At 40.0% G+C, this 27,853-nt stretch overlaps 1 protein-coding gene and 1 long non-coding RNA gene across 13 annotated transcripts in view; one reads left to right on the top strand and one right to left on the bottom strand.

The window, feature by feature from the left end:
- GRIK1 (glutamate ionotropic receptor kainate type subunit 1) overlaps positions 1-27,853 on the bottom strand; it is a 467,817-nt gene that overhangs the window by 164,542 nt on the left and 275,422 nt on the right. For all 11 annotated transcript variants that reach the window (XM_061419459.1, XM_061419725.1, XM_061419550.1 and 8 more), the window contains exons 2-3: positions 5,393-5,560; positions 529-786 (exon numbers count right to left, since the gene is read on the bottom strand). In XM_061419459.1, the coding sequence (XP_061275443.1) occupies positions 529-786; positions 5,393-5,560 (426 nt within the window). The remainder of the gene's footprint in view (positions 1-528; positions 787-5,392; positions 5,561-27,853) is intronic.
- LOC133249648 (uncharacterized) lies at positions 9,373-18,997 on the top strand. 2 transcript variants are annotated; one of them, XR_009737060.1, is made up of 3 exons: positions 9,373-9,632; positions 14,404-14,560; positions 18,744-18,997. It is a non-coding gene; the product is annotated as an uncharacterized LOC133249648 (long non-coding RNA). The 2 variants fall into 2 exon arrangements; XR_009737051.1 differs by having other exon boundaries at positions 18,720-18,997.

Below are 27,853 nucleotides of genomic sequence, written 5' to 3'. Positions count from 1 at the left end.
CATGAAATGATCAGATCTATCAATACAACCTCTAATTGGATTCTTCTGTTGATGTACTTAATTTTTTATTAATTTTTATTGGAGTACAGTTGCTTTACCTGCCTTAGAAACTTTTCAAGATATTTACATAGCTACTTATTGAATTGGAATCATACTTTGAAGTGGTTGTTTCCAAACTTTCTCTGTTTTATTTAACAATGGAACCATGATCATATTCTTAATGGAGCTGGATACATTAAATTGCACCATTACTATTCAGATTAGATTACAACATATGTTAATAAGGTGATATTTCTTTTTTCTTAAAGTGCCCTTAAGTTTGATGATGAAAGGGTCATCAGAAAGGATCAACCCTTTGGGGAGTTGATAGGAACCAGCTATCAACTGGTTCAAACTAGAATACTCAATTAGCTTCATATAAAAAACCATCTTCATGCACTCTGCCTGATGAGTCAATGTCTAGAGAATACTCTGGCTCCCTTTATGCCAACCACACATGGCCAGGTGAGGGCTTGTGTGAGTCCATACCTGTGCTATCTTCATACACCACGGTCACTGTCTTCCAGTTGTAGTAGAGGACCAGATCCAAGACCGCCCTGCTGATAGCCGCATAATCAGGGTAGAGGTTGATGTAAAACAGGTCTCTGTTGTCCACGGAGGGGTGTTTCCAGCGAGTCTGTATATGTGGAACCTCGAGAGCGTTGCAAATAGACTGCACAGCACTGACAGAGGAGCTATGGGAAGGACCAAAGAGAGCAGCCACACCAAGCGCCAGCTGGTCACATGCTGATGTCCACAGACAAGGAGAGAGTGGAGGGGGGAAGTGGGGATAGGGAGAGAGAAAGAGAGAGAGCTCTGTGAATTTAATCTCCCCTTTCATGGTTCCTCCTTATTTGCACTATTGGAAACTTTCTTCCACTCTCTATCTGTGTGTTGAGGAAACATGCTTAATCCAACTTCCAACATCCCTAAGATACTAAATAGTAGAGATGCAGATGTTGAAATGATTAGCAACACATCACAGGGCCAATGCCCTGCAAACAAAAATGAGTTGTTGGTCTCACTTCATTACTTTTAATCAGATGGAGTTTAATCTCTTGATTGGTGTGATGCCACCCAGAAGCGCTCAGAGTGACTATAAGCCATTGGCCAAGTGAATTCAGTTCTGTCATGTGACAACATGGCAGTGAAGATAACTAACATTGTCACTGAATCAGAAGCCTCTCTGGGTGGCTGCAGAGTACTTTAGTTCCAGTCCTTCCCAAAATTCAGAAAAGAGGTCTTGCTAAAGAATGCTCAGTGATACTGGTACTTAATTAATTACAGAATAATAGATTATCATAGCTTAAAAGGGTCTTAGAAGATATACGGTCCAACCCACTAATGTCATGAACCCACTACCTGGGCTTTCCTGGTAGCTCATCAGGTAAAGAATCTGCCTGCAATGCAGGAGACCTGATTGGATTCCTGGGTTGGGAAAATTCCCTGGAGAAGGGATAGGACACCCACTCCAGTATTCTGGCCTGGAGAATTCCATGGACAGTATAGTCCAGGGGTTCGCAAAGAGTTGGACACAACTGAGTGACTTTCACTTTTCACCTTTTCACTAATGTCATAAGCAATGCAGTGAGTCAGGGTCTCTGGATAATGGTAGAATTGACCGGAGTCCAGGGACCCAGCTCAAGGACGGGCCTATTTCTACATCAACATTCACCAACATGTAGTTGAACAAAATAAAGCAGATATGTACATAAAAATTAATTTTAACATTAATTTCTTTGTATTATAAGATTATATACACTCCTTGATATAATTTAGAATATTGAAAATTATAAGAAAGTAAAAACAGCCCTGAAATTCCATCAACTTCGAATAATATAAATTCACATTGAGTTGACTAAAAGGATTGTTCAGGTTTTTCTGTAGAAGTTTGTAGGAAAATCCAAACGAACTTTTTGGCCAACCTAGTATTTTGGTATTCTGATTTATCTAAAAATTGAACATGATATAGATACAGTTTGATACATTGCTTTCTGTATTCAACACTAAGTTTAACACTAAAGGCACACTCTTACCCTCAAGTCATTATAAATTATGCAAAAGTAATATTTTTAGTGGCATAGAATAGCCTAATCCATGATGCTGAGTGTCATTACTTATTTAACTAGCCCTACGTAGCAAAGAGTCAGACATGACTGAACGACTGAACTGACTGATGATGCAGAATGGCGTGTCCCTGGTGGTTCAGATGGTAAAGAATCTGCGTGCAATGTGGGAGACCTGGATTAGATCCCTGGGTTGGGAAGATCCCCTGGAGAAGCAAATGGCAACCCACTCCTGTATTCTTGGCTGGAAAGTTCCATGGACAGAGAAGCCTAGTGAGCCATGGTCCATGGGGTTGCAAAGAGTCAGACATGACTGGCTGAGTGACTGAACATATGGTACTGAATTAAGTTGCTCCTAATTTTTGGTTATTAGAAGTAATATTATAAGCACTTATTGTAGTTCTTATATTTTTCTCTAGCTTTTACATTACATTCTTAGAGTAGATTTTCAGTTATAATTAAATGCTATTGATATTTTTAAATTTCTTGATATATATAAACCAAATTATCTTCCAGAGAGGTTGGGACAGATTATCTTCTATAACTTCATAAAGTAAAAGTGTTAGTCACTCAGTTGTGCCTGACTCTTTGTGACCCCATGGACTATAGCCCTTCAGGGTCCTCCATCCATGGAATTCTCCAGGCAAGAATACTGGAGTGGGTTGCCATTCCATTCTCCAGGGATCTTCCTGACCCAGGGATTGAACCCGGGACTCCTGCATTGCAGGCAGACTCTTTACTGTGTGAGCCACCAGGGAAGCCCTATCATAGATATATGCTGGCATTAAACATAAGTGTAAAAACATTTCAAATTTATATATTAATGCTAGTTTAAAAGAATTTGGAACTGCTGAGAAACAATAGCTGAATATATGAATTAAATAATAGCAACATGTATAAATGAAATTGTGTTGATTTTTCTAATAATGCCATTTCACAAGTAAAAGATAAGCAGAAAAAAATATATGGCCTTGTTAAGCTTATCTGACTTGATTTAAAGAGAAAAATTAATACATAAAATTTTGAGAAGGATATTTCACGTATCTGTGGGACAGCTAGTGTACTCAATCATTCACAAGGATCTTTGTGACACTGTGCTCTTCATTACTGAATTATCACACAAGATATAAAGGCATAATTTTCTAATACTATAGGTGAAAACTGTCCTCAGATGGTAATTTTCTGGATGTGCTTTCACTGGTTAGCAAGAAAAAGTGAAGGCATGAGAGTATATGAACTCTTGTTTTGTCTAACATCGGCAGTGGATTGAGATTTCTGCTAATATTTAGCTCGGGGATTCTAATATTACTTGACAGAAAATCAATCCTTTTGGATTCTGTTTGCCAGAAAATTACCAGTTTTAAGAAGCTTTGGGAGTGTTTAATTTATAAATATGGTAGGTACTTCAGGTCACAAAAATGGTTTGGATTTTATGTGGGTTGAAGTATTATTGTTAAGTGTGGCTGGCTTTCTGGGGATATTTATTCAACAGTGTTTTGCATGAGTGTGTACGTGAGCATGTGTGTCTGAGAGAGACAGGGAGAAGAGACAAAGAGAGACACAGAGAGGAGATACAGAGAGGAAGGGACAGAGAGAGATCTAACTAACTCATAGAGATAATTTATGTGAAGATGCTTATACACTTTAAAGTTCTGTATAAACACAAAGTTTTATTATTTGTTTACAGACAACTCTGACCTATATAGTATCTGCAACTTTATTGATCTTTAAAAAGGGAAATATTCTTTTATTTTTTATTTTTTTAATTTTATTTTATTTTTAAACTACATAATTGTATTAGTTTTGCCAAATATCAAAATGTATACCTGTGATGGATTCATTTTCATATTTGGGAAATATTCTTATACTCAGATGAGGCTATAGATTTTTAAAGAAAACCACTATACTATTCAATTTTCATCTGTACTCCCAGGAAAGCAAATTTCAGTTTTGTTTTTTGTTTTTGTTTTTTCAAAAGGACACAAGAATTTGGCAGAAGACTGTATTAAGTGAACACACCCTGCAGTCCTAATGAGGTTAACTCTAAGTGGAAACAACCCATGTTTAGTTACTTGGAAATTAGCGTGAACATGGCATTCATTGTATTCCCCTTAATTGTATGTGTTTGTAAGATTTTTTTTTTAATGTGGACCTTTTTTAGTCTTTATTGAATTTGTTACAGTATTGCTTCTGTTTTGTGTTTTGGCTTTTTGACTGTGAGGCTTGTGAAATCTTAGCTCCCCAACTAAGGATGAAACCTGAACCCCCTGCACTGGAAGGCAAAGTCTTCAGCACTGTACCACCAGGGAAGTCCCCATTCTGTGTCTTTCACTAGTTTACAAGTGTGAAAATATTTACCTCTCCGTGAGGCTTCGAAACTATCAAAAAGGTTAATTTTCTTCCTCTAAAAGAGAAAGAGCCCCTCGTATTCTGGGGTGATATTCCCAGACGAACACCTGTAGGGAAACCCAACAACTCTCTAGTTAGAGTCTATCTTCAAGTACGTCAAATGCGGCTTGAAAGGGTCATCTTGGAAGTGTTTGGAGGATTTGTAATAAGTCCCACATCAAAGACTCTTTCCATGAGACAAACCTTGCAGCCTACATGCAACTTAGATTATTTTCTAGGAAATTGTCTTCTGTTCAGACACAAAAGATTTTCTTTGATCCCATAAATTTCCCTGCTTTATTTATTTATTACACAGTTCCATTATTTTTTTCCTATTTTTCCCTTTTTAAAAAATTGAGGTATAAGTGACATAAAATATTATAATAGTTTCAGGTGTAAAACATAATGATTCAATATTCATAATCTTCACATTTCTCTGATCTTGCGGAAAGGGAATAAGGTAATATTTGAGAGGATGCTAGGTAAACCCAGTGGCTCATGGCCGCTTAGAATTCAGGTTGTGAAGTCTGTGTGTTGTGGGCATTTCCACATGCTCAGTAGGTATGACCTTCCACAAAGTTTTATTTGACTGCACTGTACAATTTCATGGTGGTATCTCAGCCTCAGGAAGGAAAAACAGATCAAGCTTGACATTTTCCATTCACAGCTGAACCAGTTAATCATAGAGTGGAGGGCACTGAAGGGCAAGCTGATCAGAAAGGCCCAGAAAACAGAACTAGGCAACGTCCATTAGGAGGGTTCAGATGATGCTGGGCTGAGATCGCCAGCAAACCCTTGGCACAGAGATGTCTGCTGTGCAAAAGGGCAGGTAGCAAAGAGAAGGTGACTTGAGCAGAAACATCACCCAAAGAAGCTTTTACAAGTGTGAAAATAGTTACCTCTCCGTGAGGCTTCGAAACTATCAAAAAGGTTAATTTTCTGGATATCGTAGGTTAATGTGGTGTTAGGCATCAGGGTTCGATTTCTGTTAATGCTGGTGACTGCAAACTTGAACGCTAATTCTTCAACGTTAACAGGTTCATTTTCCACAGTTTCAAAGATCCCTCCTGCAGAAGCAAAAGAGATGCATGAAAAGCATTAGTTATATTATCCATGTGCATTCTTTAAAGAGAAGAATATAAGTGATATGAGCAAAAGGCCCAGAAGAATCAAAGTAAGGATAGTCAAAATAGATCCCAACCCCAGTTAAAAGTTACATCTATCAGCATATCAGATGCAGATAAAACTTCATATGTGTGCTTAAGATTTCAAATCCAATACTGGACTGTGCAATACCTATCAGATGGTGAATGGATTCCAAATATTTAGTATCACATCAAGTATGATTGATAATTCGATGGAGGATGATTATCCACAGTGTGGACATAAATCATTCTGTGGTTGACCTAAGCACAATCTCAGCTGTATCCTGGTAGGACAATCTTTCCTTAGAATGAAACTCATTCTATTAAAAAAAAAATAGACATTCTTGACTTCAGAAGAATCACACAGATTTGAGTAGGGTCAAAATGAGTCACATGTACGCTTAGATTTTTTTCAGAATGAACATACCTCTTCCTTGTGGCTCAGAATTCTGCAGTCATATCCTAATACTTTCCAAAGTGCACGGGCAGATTAAAAAAACAAAACAAAACTGTTTTTGTGTTACTTTGAGAAACTGATTGTGTTGCAGAGCAAACGTACATTCTATCTCTGGAGAGTGTTGAGTGTTCCTCCGCTCAACAAACACATGCACTGTCTTTGCCATCTTAAACACGAGGACCTCATCACAAGCTACGATACAAAATATCAGCGCTTAAACAGTCATCAGAGAATTCAGCTCTGACTTTGATGTTCATAAAGGCAATATAAGTATTATTAAATATACATTCTAAATGTTCTTTAAGGGCTGTCCTGGGATTCTCAACAGACACAGAACATAATGTAGAGGCTCTTAACTGTTGACCACTTAACTTGCTCCTTGATTAAAATCAATAGTCCTCTATTTCTTTGGAAAAACATATTCATTGGTGCCCAGAGAAGGCTGAACACTTGTAACTAGTATACTACTATTTGTTTACTCTCACCATTGAGACTGGTTTGCAAATGCTTCAAGTTTTCTCTCCACTCGAAACACAGACAAAAACAAAACAAAAATCTGAGTGTGAAAATTGAACATCACTGGCACAGGTACAACCTATGATTATTCTTTCTAAGAAAAAGAGCTTCCATTGGCAGACTCTCACTTCAGAAAATGAATTTGACTCTAGTTTGAAAGAACAATAAATGAATACTCATCTGTAATTTTTAATTTAAAATTATTTGATGGAGAGGCAAATTCTTCCTAAACTGACTTTCTGTGTTAAAAAATCAACTAGTGCCCATTTTTGAAAGCTAAGATGTTTGATTTGACTATTTTGGCTCCTTAGGAAATGTCTCTGGGTTTTTTAGACTGATGATGTGAGATGCGTGTGGAGATTATTTCTCTGTTCTCTGAGAAACCAGAGATGAATAGGACTTGTTTAATTAACAATTTGTTTAATTAACAACTTGTTTAATTAACAATTAACTTTGTTAATGTTTTCCTGTGGAATCATATTATTTGTTCTGAAATTAACCTTAGGAAAATGCCTGCTCTTTGACTTTGCATTTTTTTTCTTTTTTTGTCAGACACTGGTAAACAGGTCCTAGGCTGGAGGGACTTTCAGATTCTCTCAGAACTGTCAGTAGATGCTCAAAAGGGATGCAGTGAGCTCCCACAGTAGACACTTGGTCACCAGAAAAAGATGGATGTACAGTGGCTTCCTGCCACAGTCCAGATGACCCACAATGGGAATAGCCCCTTCTTAAGATCAGAAACTCCTTGATGCTGGAATTTCCACAGTAGTTATAGCAATTACTTGTTTACTTGTCTATCTCCCCAAGAACATGGTGAGACCCTCAGGAGGATGGACTGAATCAATATCCTCACAGAGACCAAAGTATCTTAAAATGTTCAACCTGCAATGATAGTTCAGCAGTCCCCAAACTTCTTGGCACCAGGGGCACGCTTGATGAAAGATAACTTTTCCACGGACCAAGGGTGGAAGTGGCGATGATCTGGGGATGATTCAAGTGTATTACATTTACCGTGCACTTTATTTCTACTATTCTTACATCAGCTCCACCTCAAATCCTCAGGCATCAGATCCTGAAGGTTGGGGACCACCTGGTTGAGAAAAGTTAATCACTGGCTAAGTCGCGAGCACCTTTAATCTGCACGAGACAGGCTGGTAGGAAAGAACAAATACCTGTATCATAATCAGAAGTTCTGAAGTCTAAACCTTGGTCCACCTATTTTTTCTTTGAGAAAGATTTTTTAAGTACCAGGAAGAAAGTTTCTATAAAATAGCTCTTTCACTATGAATATTTCATTTAAAACTTATAACAATACAGGTAGGAGGTAGTATATTTGTGTTCATAAATGAAAACATGAACAAAGATATGACATATTTTGCCCAAATTATTCATAATCAGAAATCCTTGTCTTTAACAAACTCAATTCATTATAAATATAAATATATTTACATCATGATATATGTCATCTCTAAATGAAGTTAATGATGCTGCCTTGCTTACATTGGGCTTCCCTTGGATGATTGCTCTGGAAAGGGTATAGTATAATGCAGTGAAAGTAACCTGAACACTCAATCATGCCTCATAAATGAGTATTATTATACATGGATAGGGCTTCCTTGGTGGCTCAGCTGGTAAAGAATCCACCTGCAATGCGGGAGACATGGGTTTGATCCCTGGTTGGGAAGATCCCTTGGAGAATAAAAAGGCCACCCACTCCAGTATTCTGTCCTGGAGAATCCCATGGACCATATAGTCCATGGGGTCAGGTCACAAAGAGTTGGACACAACTGAGCGCCTTTCATTTCACACATGGATAATGAGGATAAAGAAAGGACTCAGCACTTGTAGAACTCCCCCTTCACTTCAAAATTGTTTATTGGTATAGAGTTGTATTTTACATAAAGCTGGCTATACCTGAGTTTAAGAGAATATTAAGTGATTTTGTTATGTGCTTAGATGGTATGAGGGTACACTCTGTTTTGTCATTTTGGGGGCAATTTTCCTTCATTCCTTCACCAAGCAAGCATTATAAATGGTGTCATTAGCTCAATACCCCACCACTATCTCCTTTTTCCTTTAGTGCTAAGTTGCTTCAGTTGTTTCTTACTCTTTTTGACCCTATGGACTGTAGCCAGCCAGGGTCCTCTATCCATGGGATTCTCCAGGCAAGAATACTGGAGTGGGTAGCCATTCCATTCTCCTGGGGATCTTGCCTACCCAGGGATCAAACCCGAGACTCTTATGTCTCCTGTACTGGCAGGTGGGTTCTTTACTACTACTGCCATTGGAGAAGCCCCAACCTTTTCTTCAGAGAAGATTGCAAATACCAAAAACCTATAGTGAAGTGAGGTATATACAAGCCTGGGGAAGTACCAAGAAAGCGGAATATGATAGAAATACGAGGAAGTTATTAAAAGGTGCCAGACCTCAAACAGAAGCAGACTCTTTCAGCATCAGCCAACTTCCTCTCTCCTCCCCAAAGCTGCAGATTTTACAAAATTGAATTTCAGTGTCTTTGATAGAAGGATTAGAGAGACACATACCTAAAAACATATGTGTTATTACTATTACTATTTTAAACTACTACTGTTATTATTATTTTTAGATTTGTAGCTGTGAGCTTGTCAATGAGACCTTTCAAGTGTTTGGGGCTTTCCATATAGTCAACTTCTGGATGCCTGGGTTCCATGGTTTCCAGGGGAGGAACACCTAGCTTGTTCCTTCCTCTGTTTGTCTTCTGTGTTCTTTTCGCTCCTTTTGCTGCTCTGCCCCCCTTTCCTTTTGTCCTGAGGTCAATGCTTCTCTCTATTTTTATTATTTAAGCTGAGCTGAGCACGACTTCCCTTAAAAATTCAATGAGCCACAGAAGGGTTGGAGAAAGCAAAACTAAGAAAGTAGCTTAGGTTCAAGGGAGAGTTAAATGGCCCCTCTCACCCATGACCATTTTATTTTCTCTAAATCATCTCTGTCAAGTCAGTGCATAAGAGAAGAAAGCAGGCATTTGAGAGTTCCTCAGTGAAGGTAAGGAACCAAATGAAGATGAAAAACCAGCTTTCTTTCTTTTTTTTTTTTTTAACTGAAACTGCTGTGAAGCAGAGCATGGCGGATGGAGTGCAGGAGGGTGATAAACCTCAAAATCCATGTGCCTGGCTTTTCCATGTTCACTTTCATGACTTACAGTCACACCTCATATGTACCCAAAGTTAAGAAGTATTATTTGTATTTTTCACATACACTATTTTCTTTTTCTGTTTTTATTATGTGAATGACATAGAAGTATTTTCTGTTTTCTTTTATGTGAATCAAACTGAGTACCGATCATCAATCATTCCTCATGGCCTGGGTATATGTGATACTGTGATTTGTGAGAAAAAGTTCATATTTGGTCTTTGACCTCATTTCTGGCACCAGACTCTTAAAACTTGAGATTTCTTAAGTGAGGAGAGCAATAAAGATTGTCTTTTGTTGTATTAAAGAAGAGCTTTTTGAAAAATACCTAAGGATGGGAACTGCTTCTTAGGAGAATCTGCCATATGACTAGAGGATCGAAACTTTCAGACTCACTCCCAAGCCCATTTCTGACCTCTGGGAAGGGGAGTGGGTGAGTTCAAAGGACAATGGCTAATGATTTAAATGATCAATACCTGTGTAATGGAGCCTCTATAAAAACTCAAAAAGATAGCACTTAGAGAGCTTCTGCGGAGAAGGCAATGGCACCCCATTCCACTACTCTTGCCTGGAAAATCCCATGGACGGAGGAGCCTGATAGACTGTAGTCCATGGGGTCGCTAAGAGTCGGACACGACTGAGCAACTTCACTTTCACTTTCCACTTTCCTGCATTGGAGAAGGAAATGGCAACCCACTCTGGTGTTCTTGCCTGGAGAATCCCAGGGACGGGGGAGCCTGGTGGGCTGCCGTCTATGGAGTTGCACAGAGTCGGACACGACTGAAGTGGCTTAGCATTAGCAGCAGTAGCAGAGAGCTTCTGGGTTGGTGAACATGGGGATTTGGAGAGAGTAGGGTACTGGGAGAGGTCATGGAGGCTCCATAATTTTTCCCTGTACCTTGTCTTATGCATCTCTGCCATCTGGCTGTTACCCAGGTACATTCTTTTCAATAAGCCAGTAATCTAGTTAATGGGTTTCCCTGGTAGCTCAGATGATAATCTTCCTGCAGTGTGAAAGACCCTGCAGTATGGGAGAATTTGATTCTAATTCTTTCTCCAGATAGATGGTGTCAGGATTGAGTTGAATTTCACGATACCCAGTTGGTATCAGCTTTCCTGGTGGCCGATAGTAAAGAATATATCTGCGATGCAGGAGACCCGGGTTCGATCTCTGGGTCAGGAAGATCCCTTGGAGAAGGGAATGGCAACCCACTCCAGTATTCTTGCCTGGAGAATCTCACGGACAGAGGAATCTGGCTACAGTTCATGTGGTTGCAAAAAGTCCAACACGACTGAGTGACTAAGCACACGGCACAGTGTATTGGAGATTTGCTTGGTAGTATGAGGAAATCCTTCCTCTTCCAACATACATGGTGGAATTAAAATCAGAACCCTCTTAATATGGTTAGGGATCAGTCTCTGTCTTATCACCAACAGGAAGTTTGGACAAGGGTCAAAGGTCATCATCAGTATATACCTCCCAGCTTCTTCCCAGCTCACCCATCATTTTCAGCCTGAGGTCATGACAAATGATAATTTAGAACGCATTGTCCAAACAATATGAAAAGGTCAGAATGTAGAAAAGGTCTTGGTTTTATTCCGAGTCAGGTTCTGACTTCGTTTGTGAATATTGGTGCCATTTAAAATGATAAAGGTGGGCTTCCCTCGTAGCTCAGGTGGGAAGGTGGTAAAGAGTCTGCTGGTAATGCAGGATACCCAGGTTTTATCCCTGGGTTGGGATGATAAAGGTAGCACATCAAATATTCTATACACAGCAAAATTCTTTGTGTTCTAGAAAACATTTTTTTCTTAATAAAGGTTGTTATTTAGGCTTTATTCATGAGGGTCTAAGGTCTTTGTGTCGGTTTTTACAATTATACTCTGCAGGAAAGAAGGATGTTGGTACAAATGAAGCTAATGTGAAAGACTGTCCCTTCTGCTCTGCATCTCTCACTTGAGGAAAGTTATCACACATGCTCACTCGACAAGGAGTATAAAAAGATAAAATGTGTGCACATATTCTAAAGTAGTTTTAAAACTCAAAAAAACTGTTTTTGGTATGGGGCAACTTGGGAGATATGGGAGCAGGGCTGCTCAGGGAACTTTGAGAGTGTAACCTCCTTGGGCAAAGCTGTAAAGTGGCCTGATCATCACAGTGGGCCACTGAGTGCTCCATCAAGCCATGGGCTGATTTTTGCTACTGCAGTGGGTCCAAATGGCAGAACATTGAGCCAAAGAGGGTTATTCCCCAAGCTTGAGCTCTCTTGGACACCTTGATAGAGTTCAGACTTCTTTGGGATCCATCACCTGTTTCTTCTTTCTGATTTCTCCCTTCTGGGGTTGGAATCACTATTTCATGCCTGTCCCAACATTGCATTTTGTAAATAACTTGTTTGGTTTCACAAGTTCATAGCTGGAGGAGAATTTTGTCTTGGGATGAATTCTGCCTGGAGCCTCACCCGTTTCTGATTTAGATGAAGTTTAGATTAGATTTGGGCTTTAGAGTTAATGCTGGAATGCTGGGGCTGTTGGTATGAAACACATGCATTTTCATGTGAGAAGGACCTGAATTTTGAAAGAATCAATGCTAGAATGCTACAGACTGAATGTTTGTGGTCCTCCAAATTCATATTTGAAGGCTTAATGTGACAATATTTGGAGGAGAGGACTTTGGGAAGTAATGAGATCAGAAGAGTGGAGCCCTAATGATGGAATAAGCATCTTTGTAAGAAGAAGAAAGAGCAGTCTCCATCATATGAGGCTAGGAGGAAAGATAACCATCTACAAGCCAGGAAACATGTTCTCACCAGACACCAGATCTGCTGTCATCATCACTTGGACTTGACAACTGCCAAACTGTGAGAGACAAATGTTTGCTGTTGAAGCCACCCCGTCTATGGTATTTATCATAGTAGCCCTTGCTGACTCAGATACACATCATCTTCATTTTTTAGCCCAAGAGTATTGAAATTGATGGAGAAGGCAATGGCACCCCACTCCAGTACTCTTGCTTGGAAAATCCCATGGACAGAGGAGCCTGGAAGGCTGCAGTCCATGGAGTCTCTGAGGGTCGGGCACGACTGAGCGACTTCACTTTCACTTTTCACTTTCATGCATTGGAGAAGGCAATGGCAACCCACTCCAGTGTTCTTGCCTGGAGAATCCCAGGGACGGGGGAGCCTGGTGGGCTGCTGTCTATGGGGTCGCACAGAGTCAGACACGACTGAAGTGACTTAGCAGCTTAGCATTGAAATTGAAGATGGACAATTTAACAGAAGTTACATCTATGCATGTACCATTCTCTTCCAACAGGATTCTGAATTCATAACATACTGATTCACAGTAAGCAAAGAAAAATTCACTAGAAGTTGCAGTAAAACTTAGGTAGCAGGATTTTTCTCTCTGCTGGGTAGACTCCTGCACCAAGGTCATGTTAAGATGTAGACAGTAGTGTTTTGTGATGATAGGGACACAGCTGGAAACCACAGATGGCTGCATCCTACACAGGGGGTAGGTTGCCTTCAGTGGGATGTGGTGATGGGGAGATGGAAACCTAGTCAGAACTCGTGGCTTGCACCACGTAGTTCCATCGAGACTTCCAAGAGAATTGTTCATAGTCACAAAGCCTACTGCTGTAGGATCAACAGCATAATTCTGTAGGCAAAAGGCAGTGCTTTGAGAAGGCCAAGACCAAATTCTGCATTTTTACAAGAATATCTAAGGTAAATCCAAAACAACGGTTTCCAAACATTCTCTAGACCTTATCTCATATATAACCCCATAGAATTGTGTCAAGGAATGGGGTCCAGACATTTGTATATTAAAATGACCCAGCCTTGCTGTAGGTCCCATTGATTGAATATACTTTTAACATTTATTTTTACTTTGTTTCCAAGGATACTTAATAACCTGCTTCCTAATCTGCTTTCAAATCATTGCTTTCCCCTAAAGATCTTTTTCTCTGACTTTATGGCTTCCAGGAGTGTAGCTCAGTTCAACACACATCTATTAAGTATATGTGTGCTTTCCCTGAAGAAAGCTGTTTTTAGTTATGACAAAAGAGAACTGGTCATTCCCTAGTTTTCTGTGGAGCAGGGAGGTATTCCAGCCAAGCTGGTGTAGGTACACAATGGTGGAAATGAAGGTCCTTGTCACAGGCACATATTTTACAGAGAAGCTGTTCTATTATTGCCCGTTGTTTCCACCCCAGCTCACTCTAGATGGAGCCTGTTCTGGATGATGAGTGGGCAGTATGAAATGCACACCATTCTTCCCAAAAGGAATTTAAGAAAAACAATACTCCATTGTTCCAGGAATCCATCTCATTGATGATGAGGGGAAAAAAAAAACACACAAAAATAATAGCACTCCATCTTGTTCCTATAAAACAAATACGTTGTTTTGATTCTGCTTAACCTGATAATGGTGAATATATTCCCATAACAACCATTTCAGAGATGCAATAAAATTGCACCCCACATATATTTACTTGTTTGTGTTGTTGTTTTACTTCAACTGGTCATTGCTTTGTCATATCTGTAACTATTGAAGAAGTTATTCATTCGATGATTCATTCTCTCATTTGTTCATTTATTTATGAAATGCCCACCCTACTGTGAGCCAGACACTGTTCTAGGCAAATGGGATACAACTGTGAACAAAACAGACAAAAATTTGACTTCTGAGGTTTACATTCATCAACAAGAAGCCCACTGGCATGTCAAGGTGAGAGACCAGGAAAGATCTCACTGAGGGGACAACTTCTGAGAATCCTGAAGGAGGTAAGGAAACTGCTTGGAAGGAATAGAATGTCCCACAGTGGGAATCACAGAGAGCCATATAGACAAAAACAGGACACTGGGTTTTAAATACTGAGTGAGATGGGAATCACGAGAAGATTTTGAGAAGAATAGTGATATGATATGACATATTTCAAGAGAATCACCCTGTGTGAATTTGTAACTTAATAAAAGAAACATATTCTTTGATCTTCTACATTCTCTGGCACAGAAAAGGTTCCTAAAGCCTTTAGAATTTCCCAAGTGGTGAGAGCAATCAATGTCTTTGTTATGTTAATGAAGTGACTTTGGAAACCACCTCTAAGGATGGGGGATGGTTGCCAGCAGAACCAACCAAGTGATTAGAGGGTTGGAACTTTCAGTACTACCCTCTGACTTCCCTGGAGGAAAGAGAGGTTAGAGGTAAATCAATCATCACTGGCCGGTGAGCTCATCAATCATGACTATATAATGAAGCCTGAAGGATGGGTGTCATAGAGGTTCCAGGTTGGTGACCACATCCATATAACAGGAAGGTGGTTTAGTCTGTGTTGTTTGTTTAGTTCCTAAGTCATGTCCAACTCTTTGCGACCCCATGGACTGCAGCACGCCAGGCCTCCCTGTCCATCAGGGGAAAGCTTTAAAATACACTTTAACACACTGGTAAACATAAGTAAGTATTTCTCTGGGCTCTGTGAGCTGCTCTAACAAGCAAATCCATGAGGGAAGAGGTCACGGGAACCTCTGCTTTGTAGCCAAGTTGAATGGAAATTGTAGGTAGCCTGGGAACCTACCACTTGAGATTGGCATCTGAAGAGGCAGGGAAGTCTCGTGAGACTGAGTCCTTACCCCATGAGATCTAACACGATCTCCAGGTTTCATTGAGTTAAATTGTGGGACACCCAGTTGGCATCGCAGAGAATTGCTTGGTGTGGGAAAACCTCCACACACTGGATGACCAGAAATGCCAGAAGTGTTGTGAATGTGGCAGTAGTGTGAGATTAAAGGGGGTTGGAATTGTCTAACCCTCCTTGGTTTCTGTATTAAGAATGGACTGAAGGGAAGGGAGACAGGAGCAGAAGGGGATGACAGAGGATGAGATGGTTGAATGGGATCACCGACTCGATGGACATGAGTTTGAGCAAGCTCTGGGAGTTGGTGATGGACAGGGAAGCCTGATGTGCTACAGTCTATAGGGGTCACAAAGAGTCAGACATGACTAAGCAACTGAACTGAACTGAAGGGAAGAGAAGAGCAAGAACAGAAGCAGAGAGATCTACTCCTGGAGCAGGTGCAGTAATAGGTCATTTTAATAAGAGGCACTGAGATAATCCAGGTGAGAGACGATAATGGTTGGTACAGGTATTGGGGCATGACAAAAAGTGGTTGAGTTCCAAATAAAAATTGAAGTTAGAGCTGGCAGGATTTGCTGATGACCCCTAAGTAGAGGTGTTTGACTTGGAGGGTAGTGATTTTGTGATCAAAATCACTATTACAAGCAGAGGTGTCAACCAGGAAGTCACAATATGGATCTGAATTTTATGGGAGAGGTCTGCACTGAAGCTAGAAATTTGGGAGTTACCACCAAAGGTGGTAATTAAAGTCACAAGACTGGTTAGCATTACCTGGGAGCAGGTGAGGACAGAGAACAGCAGAGAGAGGAGAGGTGCAGTCACAAGCCAAGGAATGCCTGCAGCCATCGGAAGCTGGAAGAGGCAAGAAACCTGATCATCCGTAGAGTAAGTGCGACCCTACTGACAGCTTGGTTTTGGACTTCTGGACTCCAGAGCTGTGAGAGAACACATGCCTGTTGTTTTAAGCCAATCAGTTTGTGGTGATTTGTTATAGAAGCCACAGGAAACTAATACAGTATCCCCATTGTCTTAAGAGAGTTTTAATAGTGGCTGCTTTTAATTATTGTATTCTTTTCCTCTTTGTAAAATGCTACTTTATTCAGTACTTCAAATAATAGTCTCTGGGTTTCAAAAAAAATAAAAATACTCGATTTTGCAAAGAAAGCTACATAGATGTACCACACAAAAATCAGGTTTCTTTGTTTATTATATTTTCCTTGAACAAACAATAAACAGGGAAAGCAGATTTTCCTTGAACTCTGCCTATTGCCTCAACTAGCTGCTATGTGCCTGTTTTGATACATTTCGAGGTCATCCAGGAAGGAAGGATAAAACTATTAGCTGACAATCAAGAAATGGAAAGCTTCAGTATTGTTGACTCCTGTTTTACATTCCTGCCAAATAATAGCCATTTCAGAAGCTATCAACAGAAAACAAGATGGAAATTTGATCTATTCCTTTGTTGATAGCTGCTCCTTAAATATACAATATTATATTGCCTCTCTTTATTGCCACATCTATAATTCTAGTTTATTACATCATAAGCAATTTACTATAGACCTATATTTACTGCACCTTTAATTTCAAGGCTACACATTTAAATTCTAAGATTCCCTTTGATAAATGCTCTCTTCCTATTCAGCTTAACCTCTTCTTGTTTACTTTTGGAGATCAAAATATTCTTGATGAAGGTTTCATGGTAGGTGAATTTGGAGGGGCAGCAAGTGTTTCTTGACCTAGTGGACAGTGAAAGGACAAGGGGTATCTGAATTTTTATTTTTCAAGAAGTCCTGCGTGAGGACAGAACTGTGCATAAGGATGAGGACAGACTCAGTGGTCTGGCTGTTGACCAAATCTGCTACAAGTGTCTTCAGACCTCGGTGTCCTTTGAAAAGGGACAATGGAGTATAGTGTCCCCCCCTTGAGATAGTGACCACACCCAAGCTGTCTCCTTGATGTCTCAGAGATAGCATGAATTCAGTAGGAGTGGCCTTTGAGGAAAAAGAAAATATGTCTATGGGGTGAGGAATTTCTTCAAAGGATAGCCAGTTCTGGGAAAGACTAGTGAAGAAAATGGTTATGCTTTATGAACAGTTTAGCAGATGCTGCCAGTATTTTTTCTTAATAAATTCCAGTTGCACATAAAGAAAAAAAAGTACCCAAAGCCGAAAGTACTCTTATGCCAGTGATATTCAATATTCAATGTAATTCAATTCATCAAATTTTATTGGCAAGCTATTCATATCTAAGACCATGCTAGCTAGCCACAAAGATGAAAGTCTTTCCTGATTCTTCTTTGAGAGTTGAACTCTTCCCTCTCTTTTGATAACATATAATCTAGCTCATGGGGTTTCCCAGGCAGTGCTAGTGGTGAAGAACCTGCCTGCCAGTGCAAGAGATGTAAGAGATGCAGGTTTGATCCCTGGGTCGGAAAGATGCCCTGGAGGAGAGCACTGGCAACCCACTCCAGTATTCTTGGCTGGAGAATCCCATGGATTGAGAACCTGTCAGGCTACAGCCCATAGGGTCACAAAGAGTCAGATGTGACTGAAGTAACTTAACACACACACACACACACACACACACAATCTAGCTCATATTTGAAGACTTCATTTTGGTGTAAAATTATAAGCTGGAGTCTGTTTCTTAGGGGTAGGGACAGTCTTTGCTGATACTTGCCCTCTCTGCCAGGACTCAGTGCAATGATTTGAGCATAGTACATTGTCCCCAACAAAAGATCAATCAGTTGAATTGAGCCTCTTTTTGCTTTAACATCTTGCCTGATAAAGTGGTAAGTTGTGCCAAGACCAAGAGGCTTATGAGAGAGGAGGTGGTTGTTGAGGGAGTTAGATAAGCGTGACTTTCCCCATCGCTGCCTTTTTAGCAGTGATGGCTCACTCTCTCTCAACTATTATGGTCCATCGTCCCCAAGCACGTTCAGAGCTCTGATTCTCTCTGAACGCTCACTTTCTTCAGGCTGCCAGCACCACCGCATCCTGGAGGAATGGCTCATCTCCTATTCAGCTACTGCTTTCAGGCCAGAACCAGGAATATTGCCAAAGGATTCATGCCAAAGTTTTATTCTTATGAACGTCTGTGATCATTCTAACGTCTCTGGAGAGCAGTTACATTTTTAGCTTTCAACATCTCATTTAAATGCTGAAAAGGCTCAAATTTCATTTATCTACTTATTAACTAAATAGATAAAATATGCCAAGTTCATAACCTGTAGTTCCAGGGAAGCTGTGTTAGACATTTCATCATATTTTTCTAGTTTTCTTCCCCCTTTATTTCTGCTGTTCCTTAAGCTGAAATTTTGTCTTGCTGAGAAGGAAATATTGCTGTTAAAGATGAGAACGGATGTCTGAAGCCAGAACAAGTGGAAGCTCAAAGTTCTGACAGAGCAATATTTACCAACGTGTGTGCACAGAAGTCACCCATGAGATGCTGCATACAAAGAGTTCAGTGGTCAAGTATATTTGGGAAGACAGCTGAATACCATCTCTTTTTGGAAATTCACACTGCATGATAACATAAAATTCTTTGAGAAGCTCTATAGTAAAGAAACCAATTTGATTCTGTTTAATCCAGTGTCCTTCAAATTCATTTGATTACAGGTTGCGTTTTTTTTTTTTTTTTTTGCAACTGGGACATGCAAACACATGTCCTGAGAAACACATTTTGAAAAATGTGATACAATGACCTTCTTTCTTTGGGACTAAAAATAATTTGCAGTCTTAAGTATTTTGCTTTTGTGCTCATTTTAATGAAAAGTTAAAAAATTATTGATCAGAAATACAAACCTCTATGACACAGCTTTTGGAGAAATTAATATTGGATTTATATCAACAACTTTTATCTCTTTTTCCATTTACAAAAATAAGAAGAGGGTCTGTGTTTCTATGAAAAAAAGGCACCTTTTAATCAGTCATTTCAGATATGTTGTAGTCAGGATGCAAGTTCCTGACATTTAATGCAGATATTTAAAAATGCAAAGCCCTCTGCTACATTTTCTTTTTCTTTTTATTCTTTTCCATTAGGTTTTAATATCTCTGCATATTTATTTGAAACATTAATAAAGCCTTTTAATGAAACTTTTCATTCACTGATTTAGATATTGTGCAAAATGGTATAACAGGCAATAATTATCATGTAGAACACCTGAAAAGGTTACAGAATCTCAAAATTAAACAACATATTTTCCTATAGCCCTCTTCCAGTAAAGAATTTCATGTTGAAATTCTGTATTTGTTATTGTTCAAGTTTCCCAGAATCTAGAAAGTACTTCTGTTGAACATACACTCCTAGATTGGCTCAGTCACATTCTCAGGTCTGACACTAAAAAAATGAACAGTTTTCCAAAGGAGAAAAATAATAATTTCAAGCTCTACCACTCAGAGAGTTAACAATATCAAGATTTAGGGGCATTTTCTTCCAATTTTTTCCCAATGTTTATATCTATACTAGAATTATGTTGCATATAAGATGTTGGGTTTTTGTGTTTTTCTCTTAATGACATTTTCTATGTTATTTAATATTTAGTAAAATAAAGTCTTAATATGTATAATATTTCATCTCAAAATACAAAGGTTTGTTTAGATAACTCTGTTGCTGGATGTGTATCTATTTCCAATTCTTGTTATCCCAAATGTTTCAATAGATATATTTTCATGAAAAATATTGTCTATTTATGTCTTCAATTATGTTCATTCTCAAAGATCTTGATGCATATTAATTACCTTCAAGAAAGCTTGCATCAATTTACATGCCTACATGAGTGTATAAAAGGGTGTATTTCTCTGGATCTCTAAGCATTGTAAATTTAAAAGAAAATCAATTCTCTAGGCAAAATCTTTGCAATTGATGGTTATTTAAATTCACACTTCATTGACTATTAATGAAGCTGAACATTTTCCCACAGTGTCCTATTGTATTTCATTGCAATTGTTTTTTCTTCCATTCTTAATTTCTGGGTTTTGTCCATTTTGAGAGGGGTATCCATACTTATCTTATACATTTATGCATTAAGGAAACAAATTATCTTCCCGTAATTGTTTGATATTTTTTCCACTTTGCTATGATTTTTAATTTTATCTTTTTTTCCTGATCATGAAAGTTTTACTTTTTTTTTGGAATTTTATCTTTTTATAGTGAAGATATTTACTTATTTTCTTCTGGGAACTGTTCTCCACTCATGCTTCCATACCATTTTGTGGTGAAGCAGCAGTGGCTGTTTTATGCTCTGGTGACAAGTGAGTATATGAAGAAATGCTAATCTCTTGCTGAACTTCCTAGGTGGCGCTAGTGGTAAAGAATCTGCCTGCCCATGCAGGAGATTAAGAGATGTGGGTTCGATACCTGGGTCAGGAAGATCCCCTGGAGAGAGCAATGGCAAACCACTCCAGTATTCTTGACTAGAGAACTCCATGGACAAAAGAGCCTGGCCAGCTACAGTCCGTGTCCCAAAGAGTTGGACACGACTGAACTACTAATGCATAATGCATCTGTTGGACTTTCACATGAGGGTCCATCTCTCTTCCCGTACCCAACCTACAAAACTGGAAGCTCAACAGTTGTCAACACACTCCCTGCCTTTCACCATATTGGTAGAGAAACGGAGAGAACACAAGCAGTGATTAGAACTGAAGGGGTTGTACAAAGGACAGCAGAGATTAAAAATATCTTAATGGGGTTCAGATCTCTGCTTCTAGTTGTTTCTGAGGTGCAGCCACACCCTTGCCTTTGCAGCTCCATATATTAATACATGAGCTTCCCAGGTGGTGCTAGTGGTAAAGAACCTGCCTGCCAATGCAGGAGATAAGAGATGCGGGTTCAGTCCCTGGATGGGGAAGATCCCCTGGTGAAGGAAATGGCAACGCACTCCAGTATTCTTGCCTAGAGAATTCCATGGACAGAGGAGCCTGTCCAGCTACAGTCCATGGGGTTGCAGACTGAGCGACTGACAGATATTAATACATATAATAAATTCTCCTTTTCAACTTAAACTAATGTCTTGTGGGTTTTTATTAAATGCAACCAGAGTTGTAGCTGATATTTTATCTTTATGACATTTGTTTTATTGCTGTAACATTTAAAAAATTCTCTCTATTGTAATATCAGAGAAATATTGCCTACTATTCTTTTCTGTTGACTTTTAAATATTTAGTGTTCTAATGTCTTTAGAATGTATTTTGTGTATGGTGTGAGGTAAACTTTTTTTTTTGGTAATATATGAAGACATTAATAAATATGCTATACTAAAAGAAATTCTAATTATTGTGGAATTTTAGACAAAGGAATATTAAATCTAGGTCAGGGGTTAAAATATGTTTCCTGAAACTTTTGGTTTGCTTATGAAGAAAGCATAGAATTTTGAGTGGTACAGAAACATAGTCAGAGCATTAGAAAAGACTTAAAATTTGGAAAATATTGGTCAATTTAGGACAATGTTCCTGGAAATAAATTAAAATTTTCCCCTGCCTTTTTGTCTCCAGCTGTAGAGGTTTCAGGTATGGAAGTGAGAAATAGATTTAAGGGCCTAGATCTGATAGAGTGACTGATGAACTATGGAATGAGGTTCGTGACATAGTACAGGAGACAGGGATCAAGACCATCCCCAAGAAAAAAAAAATGCAAAAAGGCAAAATGGCTGTCTGGGAAGGCCTTACAAATAGCTGTGAAAAGAAGAGAAGCAAAAAGCAAAGGAGAAAAGGAAAGATATAAGCATCTGAATGCAGAGTTTCAAAGAATAGCAAGAAGAGACAAGAAAGCCTTCCTCAGCGATCAGTGCAAAGAAATAGAGGAAAATGACAGAATGGGAAAGACTACAGAGCTCTTCAAGAAAATTAGAGATACCAGGGAACATTTCATGCAAAGATGAGCTCGATAAAGGACAGAAATTGTATGGACCTAACAGAAGCAGAAGATATTAAGAAGAGATGGCAAGAATACACAGAACTGCACAAAAAAGAACTTGACAACCCAGATAATCATGATGGTGTGATCACTGACCTAGAGCCAGACATCCTGGAATGTGAAGTCAAGTGGGCCTTAGAAAGCATCACTATGAACAAAGCTAGTGGAGGTAATGGAATTCCAGTTGAGCTCTTTCAAATCCTGAAAGATGATGCTGTGTAAGTGCTGCACTCAATATGCCAGCAAATTTGGAAAACTCAGCAGTGGCCACAGGACTGGAAAAGGTCAGTTTTCATTCCAATCCCAAAGAAAGGCAATGCCAAAGAATGCTCAAACTACCGCACAATTGCACTCATCTCACATGCTAGTAAAGTAATGCTCAAAATTCTCCAAGCCAGGCTTCAGCAATATGTGAACCGTGAACTTCCTGATGTTCAAGCTGGTTTTAGAAAAGGCAGAGGAACCAGAGATCAAATTGCCAACATCCCCTGGATCATGGAAAAAGCAAGGGAGTTCCAGAAAAACATCTATTTCTGCTTTATTGACTATGCCAAAGCCTTTGACTGTGTGGATCACAATAAACTGTGGAAAATTCTGAAAGAGATGGGAATACTAGACCACCTGACCTGCCTCTTGATAAACCAATATGCAGGTCAGGAAGCAACAGTTAGAACTGGACATGGAACAACAGACTGGTTCCAAATAGGAAAAGGAGTATGTCAAGGCTGTATATTATCACCACGCTTATTTAACTTCTTTGCAGAGTACATCATGAGAAATGCTGGGCTGGAAGAAGCACAAGCTGGAATCAAGATTGCTGGGAGAAATATCAATAACCTCAGATATGCAGATGACACCACCCTTATGGCAGAAAGTGAAGAGGAACTCAGAAGCCTCTTGATGAAGGTGAAAGTGGAGAGTGAAAAAGTTGGCTTAAAGCTCAACATTCAGAAAATGAAGATCATGGCATTCGATCCCATCACTTCCTGGGAAATAGATGGGGAAACAGTGGAAACAGTGTCAGACTTTATTTCTTTGGGCTCCAAAATCACTGCAGATGGTGACTGCAGCCATGAAATTAAAAGACACTTACTCCTTGGAAAGAAGTTATGACCAACCTATATAGCATATTCAAAAGCAGAGACACTACTTTGCCAACAAAGGTCCATTTAGTCAAGGCTATGGTTTTTCCTGTGGTCATGTATGGAAGTGAGAGTTGGACTGTGAAGAAGGCTGAGCACCGAAGAATTGATGCTTCTGAACTGTGGTGTTGGAGAAGACTCTTGAGAGTCCCTTGGCCTGCAAGGAGATCCAACCAGCCCATTCTGAAGGAGATCAGCCCTGGGATTTCTTTGGAGGGAATGATGCTGAAGCTGAAACTCCAGTACTTTGGCCACCTCATTCGAAGAGTTGACTCATTGGAAAAGACTCTGATGCTGGGAGGGATTGGGGGCAGGAGGAGAAAGGGACGACAGAGGCTGAGATGGCTGGATGGCATCACTGACTTGATGGACATGAGTTGGGTGAACTCCGGGAGTTGGTGATGGACAGGGAGGCCTGGCTTGCTGCGATTCATGGGGTCTCGAAGAGTCGGACTCGACTGAGCGACTGAACTGAACTGAACTGATTCTGTTCTGCATAGATTTTAATCCCCCATTTGGAGCTACAAGCCTGAACTCTCTTGTGTAATCTAGAGTCTCTACAACTGTACAGTGCATTGCACAGACAAAGGTGGCCAGTGAATGCTTGCGAAATGGATGCATAATGGAATGTGAGTTTTAACTGGAAAGAGAGGTAGTGGGGAGGTAGGCCAGGGATTCACTTACAATGTTAACATGATCTAACTAGTGTTTTAAGCAGGTTATTATACAGTTATAGTTTTATAATATATATTTAGAGCACCTTTACATTTTTCTCCATTATTTTTTTATGGCACAATTTGCCATGTACATACTTCTACCCAAAGTTGTCTTTGGTTTTTCGAAGTTGATCTCCTATCGTGAAAAAAATGAAAGTGAAAGTGTTAGTTGCTCAGTTGTGTCCAATTCTTTGTGACTCCATGGACTATCTGTAGCCTGCCAGGCTCCTCTGTCCATGAGATTCTCTAGGCAAGAATACTGAAGTAGGTTTCCATTTTCTTCTACAGAACTCCCATCATAAATCCAAACTATTAGCTAAAAGTAACAATTGATTCATTTCTGAAAATCAAATTCCGAAATCAAACAAGTGCATCTTATGTGAATCATCACAAATATGAACTAACCAGGAAGAATAATGAGAGAAGAAAAGTCAACGTGCATTTGTAACTTGGAGGATGTTTCTGGTTAGCAACTAGAATGACTAACCATCATGGTTTTCCTGGGTTGCAGAATTTTCAGTGTTAAGACCAGGATAGTATGTCACTCTAGATCATGAACTTCTTATTGCAAAATTCAGGTCACTCTGTAGCTTGACTAATATAAGCATCTTTGACTTCACCAAAATTAGGTGAATATCTATGGGGAGCACTGGGGAGTGTAATTCATGCCGTCTGAAAGCAACTTGATATTTAATTCTTCCAACTTTAGAAATTAGAGAGCATCTCAGCAATGTAATTGCAAGGGCTAGGAAAAGGACTAAAAAACCTCAGATATAAAAGTTAACTCTAGCTATAAATGCTTCTTATAGTTTTGATTCTAATTTCCACTGGGATTCTTTATAAATAAATCTCTCTGTCCTTCAACTTTTTAACTTATCAAATGTGACTGATAACATGGAATGACAACAGTGAGTTATTATAATGCTGAATGATCAAAAGCGTTCTGTAAGCATCGTGCCAAGTTTCTTCTAAAGCCTAATCTTCTCTGAGGATGGAATTTGATTAGATATTTTACTATTTTCCTTAGAATTCAGAGTCCAGCTTTTCACAGGACAAGGGACAGTGAATTTGAATCTACATTTGGATGAACTCAAATATTCTTGGGGCTTGAAAATCACTGATGACTCTGTCTCTCACAAGCATCCTCTGAATTTGGATAGGAGTCCCTTCTCATTGCCATGTAACTGGACAGAATCCAGGAATACATGCCTGGGTAGAAACACTAGTTCATACTTGGGCACCGTGAGTGCATGATGAGTCACTTCAGTCATGTCCGACTCTGCGATACTTTGGACTGTAGCCTACCAGGCTCCTCTGTCCATGGGATTCTTCAGGCAAGAATACTGGAATGGATTCCCATGCCCTCCTCCAGGGGATGTTCCTGACCCAGGGATCGAACTTGTGTCTCTTATGTTTCCTGCACTGCAGGCGGGTTACCTGGGAAGCCACTGGATATCACACACTGAGCTGAAATTGCACTCAATTTCATAGCACAGGAGGACTTTCTAATAACTGCTGATGGGGGCCTGAGGAATCAACAACGACCTGGTGAGGGCGAGCCTGGGGCCATCACAATCCACAGATGAAAGCTAGCTCCAGGGAAAAAGGAACGAAAGAGCCAGAGTTGGAACTAGGGCAATGGGAACACGAAAGAAGTCAGGAAAGGTAAACAACATTTTAATTCAATATTTCAAACATCTAAAATTAATGGGAAAATTCTGTGATGAATAAAATATCTGAATTGCCAATAAAGTCAGACTCTTCCGCTCTCCTTGAAGTCTCACTCACTGGCCTCCGCCTGACCCTGACTCTGCTCAGCTCTATACTGGGAGAACCATGGGCTGCAGTCACATCAGAGAGTAGCCTTCTCACCAGTGTGTTCATGATGGTTGGGAATTCAGCCATCTGAACTTGAGTGTGTCTACTTCAGTGAAGTAAGAAAGTTAGAATAACTTTTCAATGTACCTACTTTCAACTAAAGAGTGGCTTGTGTGTACTTAGTCGCTTAGTGGTGTCTGACTCTTGGCAACCCCGTGGACTATAGCCTGCTAGGCTCCTCTGTCCCTGGGATTTCCCAGGCAAGAACACTGGAGTAGCTTGCCATTTCCTTCTCCAGGGGATCTTTCTGACCCAGGGTTCGAACCTGGGTCTCCTGTGTCTCCTGCGTTGCAGGCAGATTCTTTACTTGCTAAGCCATCAGGGAAGCCCTAGAGAGTGGTTTAGGTACTCAAAATATTGTTTTCATAAAAATTGAACACTTTCAGTGACAACCACTGTGGTAAGGACTTTATATATATTGCAATATATGTATTATTTGGAGACGGCAATGGCAACCCACTCCAGAACTCTTGCCTGGAAAATCCCATGGACAGAGGAGCCTGGTAGGCTACAGTCCATGGGGTCGCTAAGAGTCGGACACAACTGAGCGACTTCACTTTCACTTTTCACTTTCATGCATTGGAGAAGGAAATGGCAACCCACTCCAGTGTTCTTGCCTGGAGAATCCCAGGGACGGGGAGCCTGGTGGGCTGCCGTCTATGGGGTCGCACAGGGGTCGGACAGGACTGAAGTGACTTAGCAGCAGCAGTAGCAGCATATATATTATTTTCCCTATATATATATTTTCCTATGTATATATATTATAATCCCTCTTGTTAAGTATCTTATGAGATGCTACTGTGCTGTGCTGTGCTTAGTTGATCAGTATGTCTGACTGTTTGCAACCCCATGGACTGTAGCTCACCAGGCTCCTCTGTCCATGGGGATTCTCTAGGCAAGGATACTGGAGTGGGTTGCCATGCTCTCCTTCAGGGGATCTTCCCAACCCAGGGATTGAACCCAGGTCTTCCACATTGCAGGTGGGTGCTTCACCAGCTGAGCCACCAGGAAAGCCCAAGAATACTGGAGTGGATAGCCTGTCCCTTCTCCAGGGGATCTTCTCCACCCAGAAATTGAACCAGGGTCTCCTGCATTGCAGGTGGATTCTTTACCAGCTGAGCTACCAGGGAAGCCTGCAGATGCTACTACCATCTCTATTTTCTAGAAGAGCAAACTAAGGCTTAGAGGTGATAAATAGCTTTCCCACTGCCACATAGCTGGTAAATACTAAAGTATGCTTGAAATTGGGCTGATATGGTTACAGAACCTTTTTTTTTTTCCACTTACTACTCATCTGTTGACCCTAAAAAGCAAAGAATTAAGTGAAGTAGCTAATATCTTACAAGCAAGTGCCCATGTGTGACTGAAACACAAATAACTGAATAAGGAAAGAAACACGTACAATAACTGAGGTCTCTGGGAAATGTATCCTGAGCATTTTTGAAAGTGAAGAACCAAAATCTCTGTTAGTTTCAATCATTATTCAGAAACTGATACCAAGAGTGTGTTAGTTGCTCAGTTGTATCTGACTCTTTGCGACCCCACGGACTGTAGCCCACCAGGCTCCTCTGTCCATGGGGTTCTCCAGGCAAGAATACTGGAGTGGATTGCTATTCCCTTCTCCAGGGGATCTTCCTGACCCAGGGGTCAAACCCTGGTGTCCTGCACTGCAGGCAGATTCTTCCCTGTATGAGCCACCAGGTACTGTTAATACCTGGCGGATATTAAGAGTGGATATTAAGAGGCAGGATAGCTAATAAGATGATGGTGAGAGACTGGGTAACTCAGGGT

The sequence above is a fragment of the Bos javanicus genome, chromosome 1, assembly GCF_032452875.1.
Source record: "Bos javanicus breed banteng chromosome 1, ARS-OSU_banteng_1.0, whole genome shotgun sequence".
NCBI lineage: Eukaryota > Metazoa > Chordata > Mammalia > Artiodactyla > Bovidae > Bos > Bos javanicus.
The sequence above is the reverse complement of the archived record's forward strand: the minus strand, read 5'-3'. Positions and strand labels throughout refer to the sequence as shown.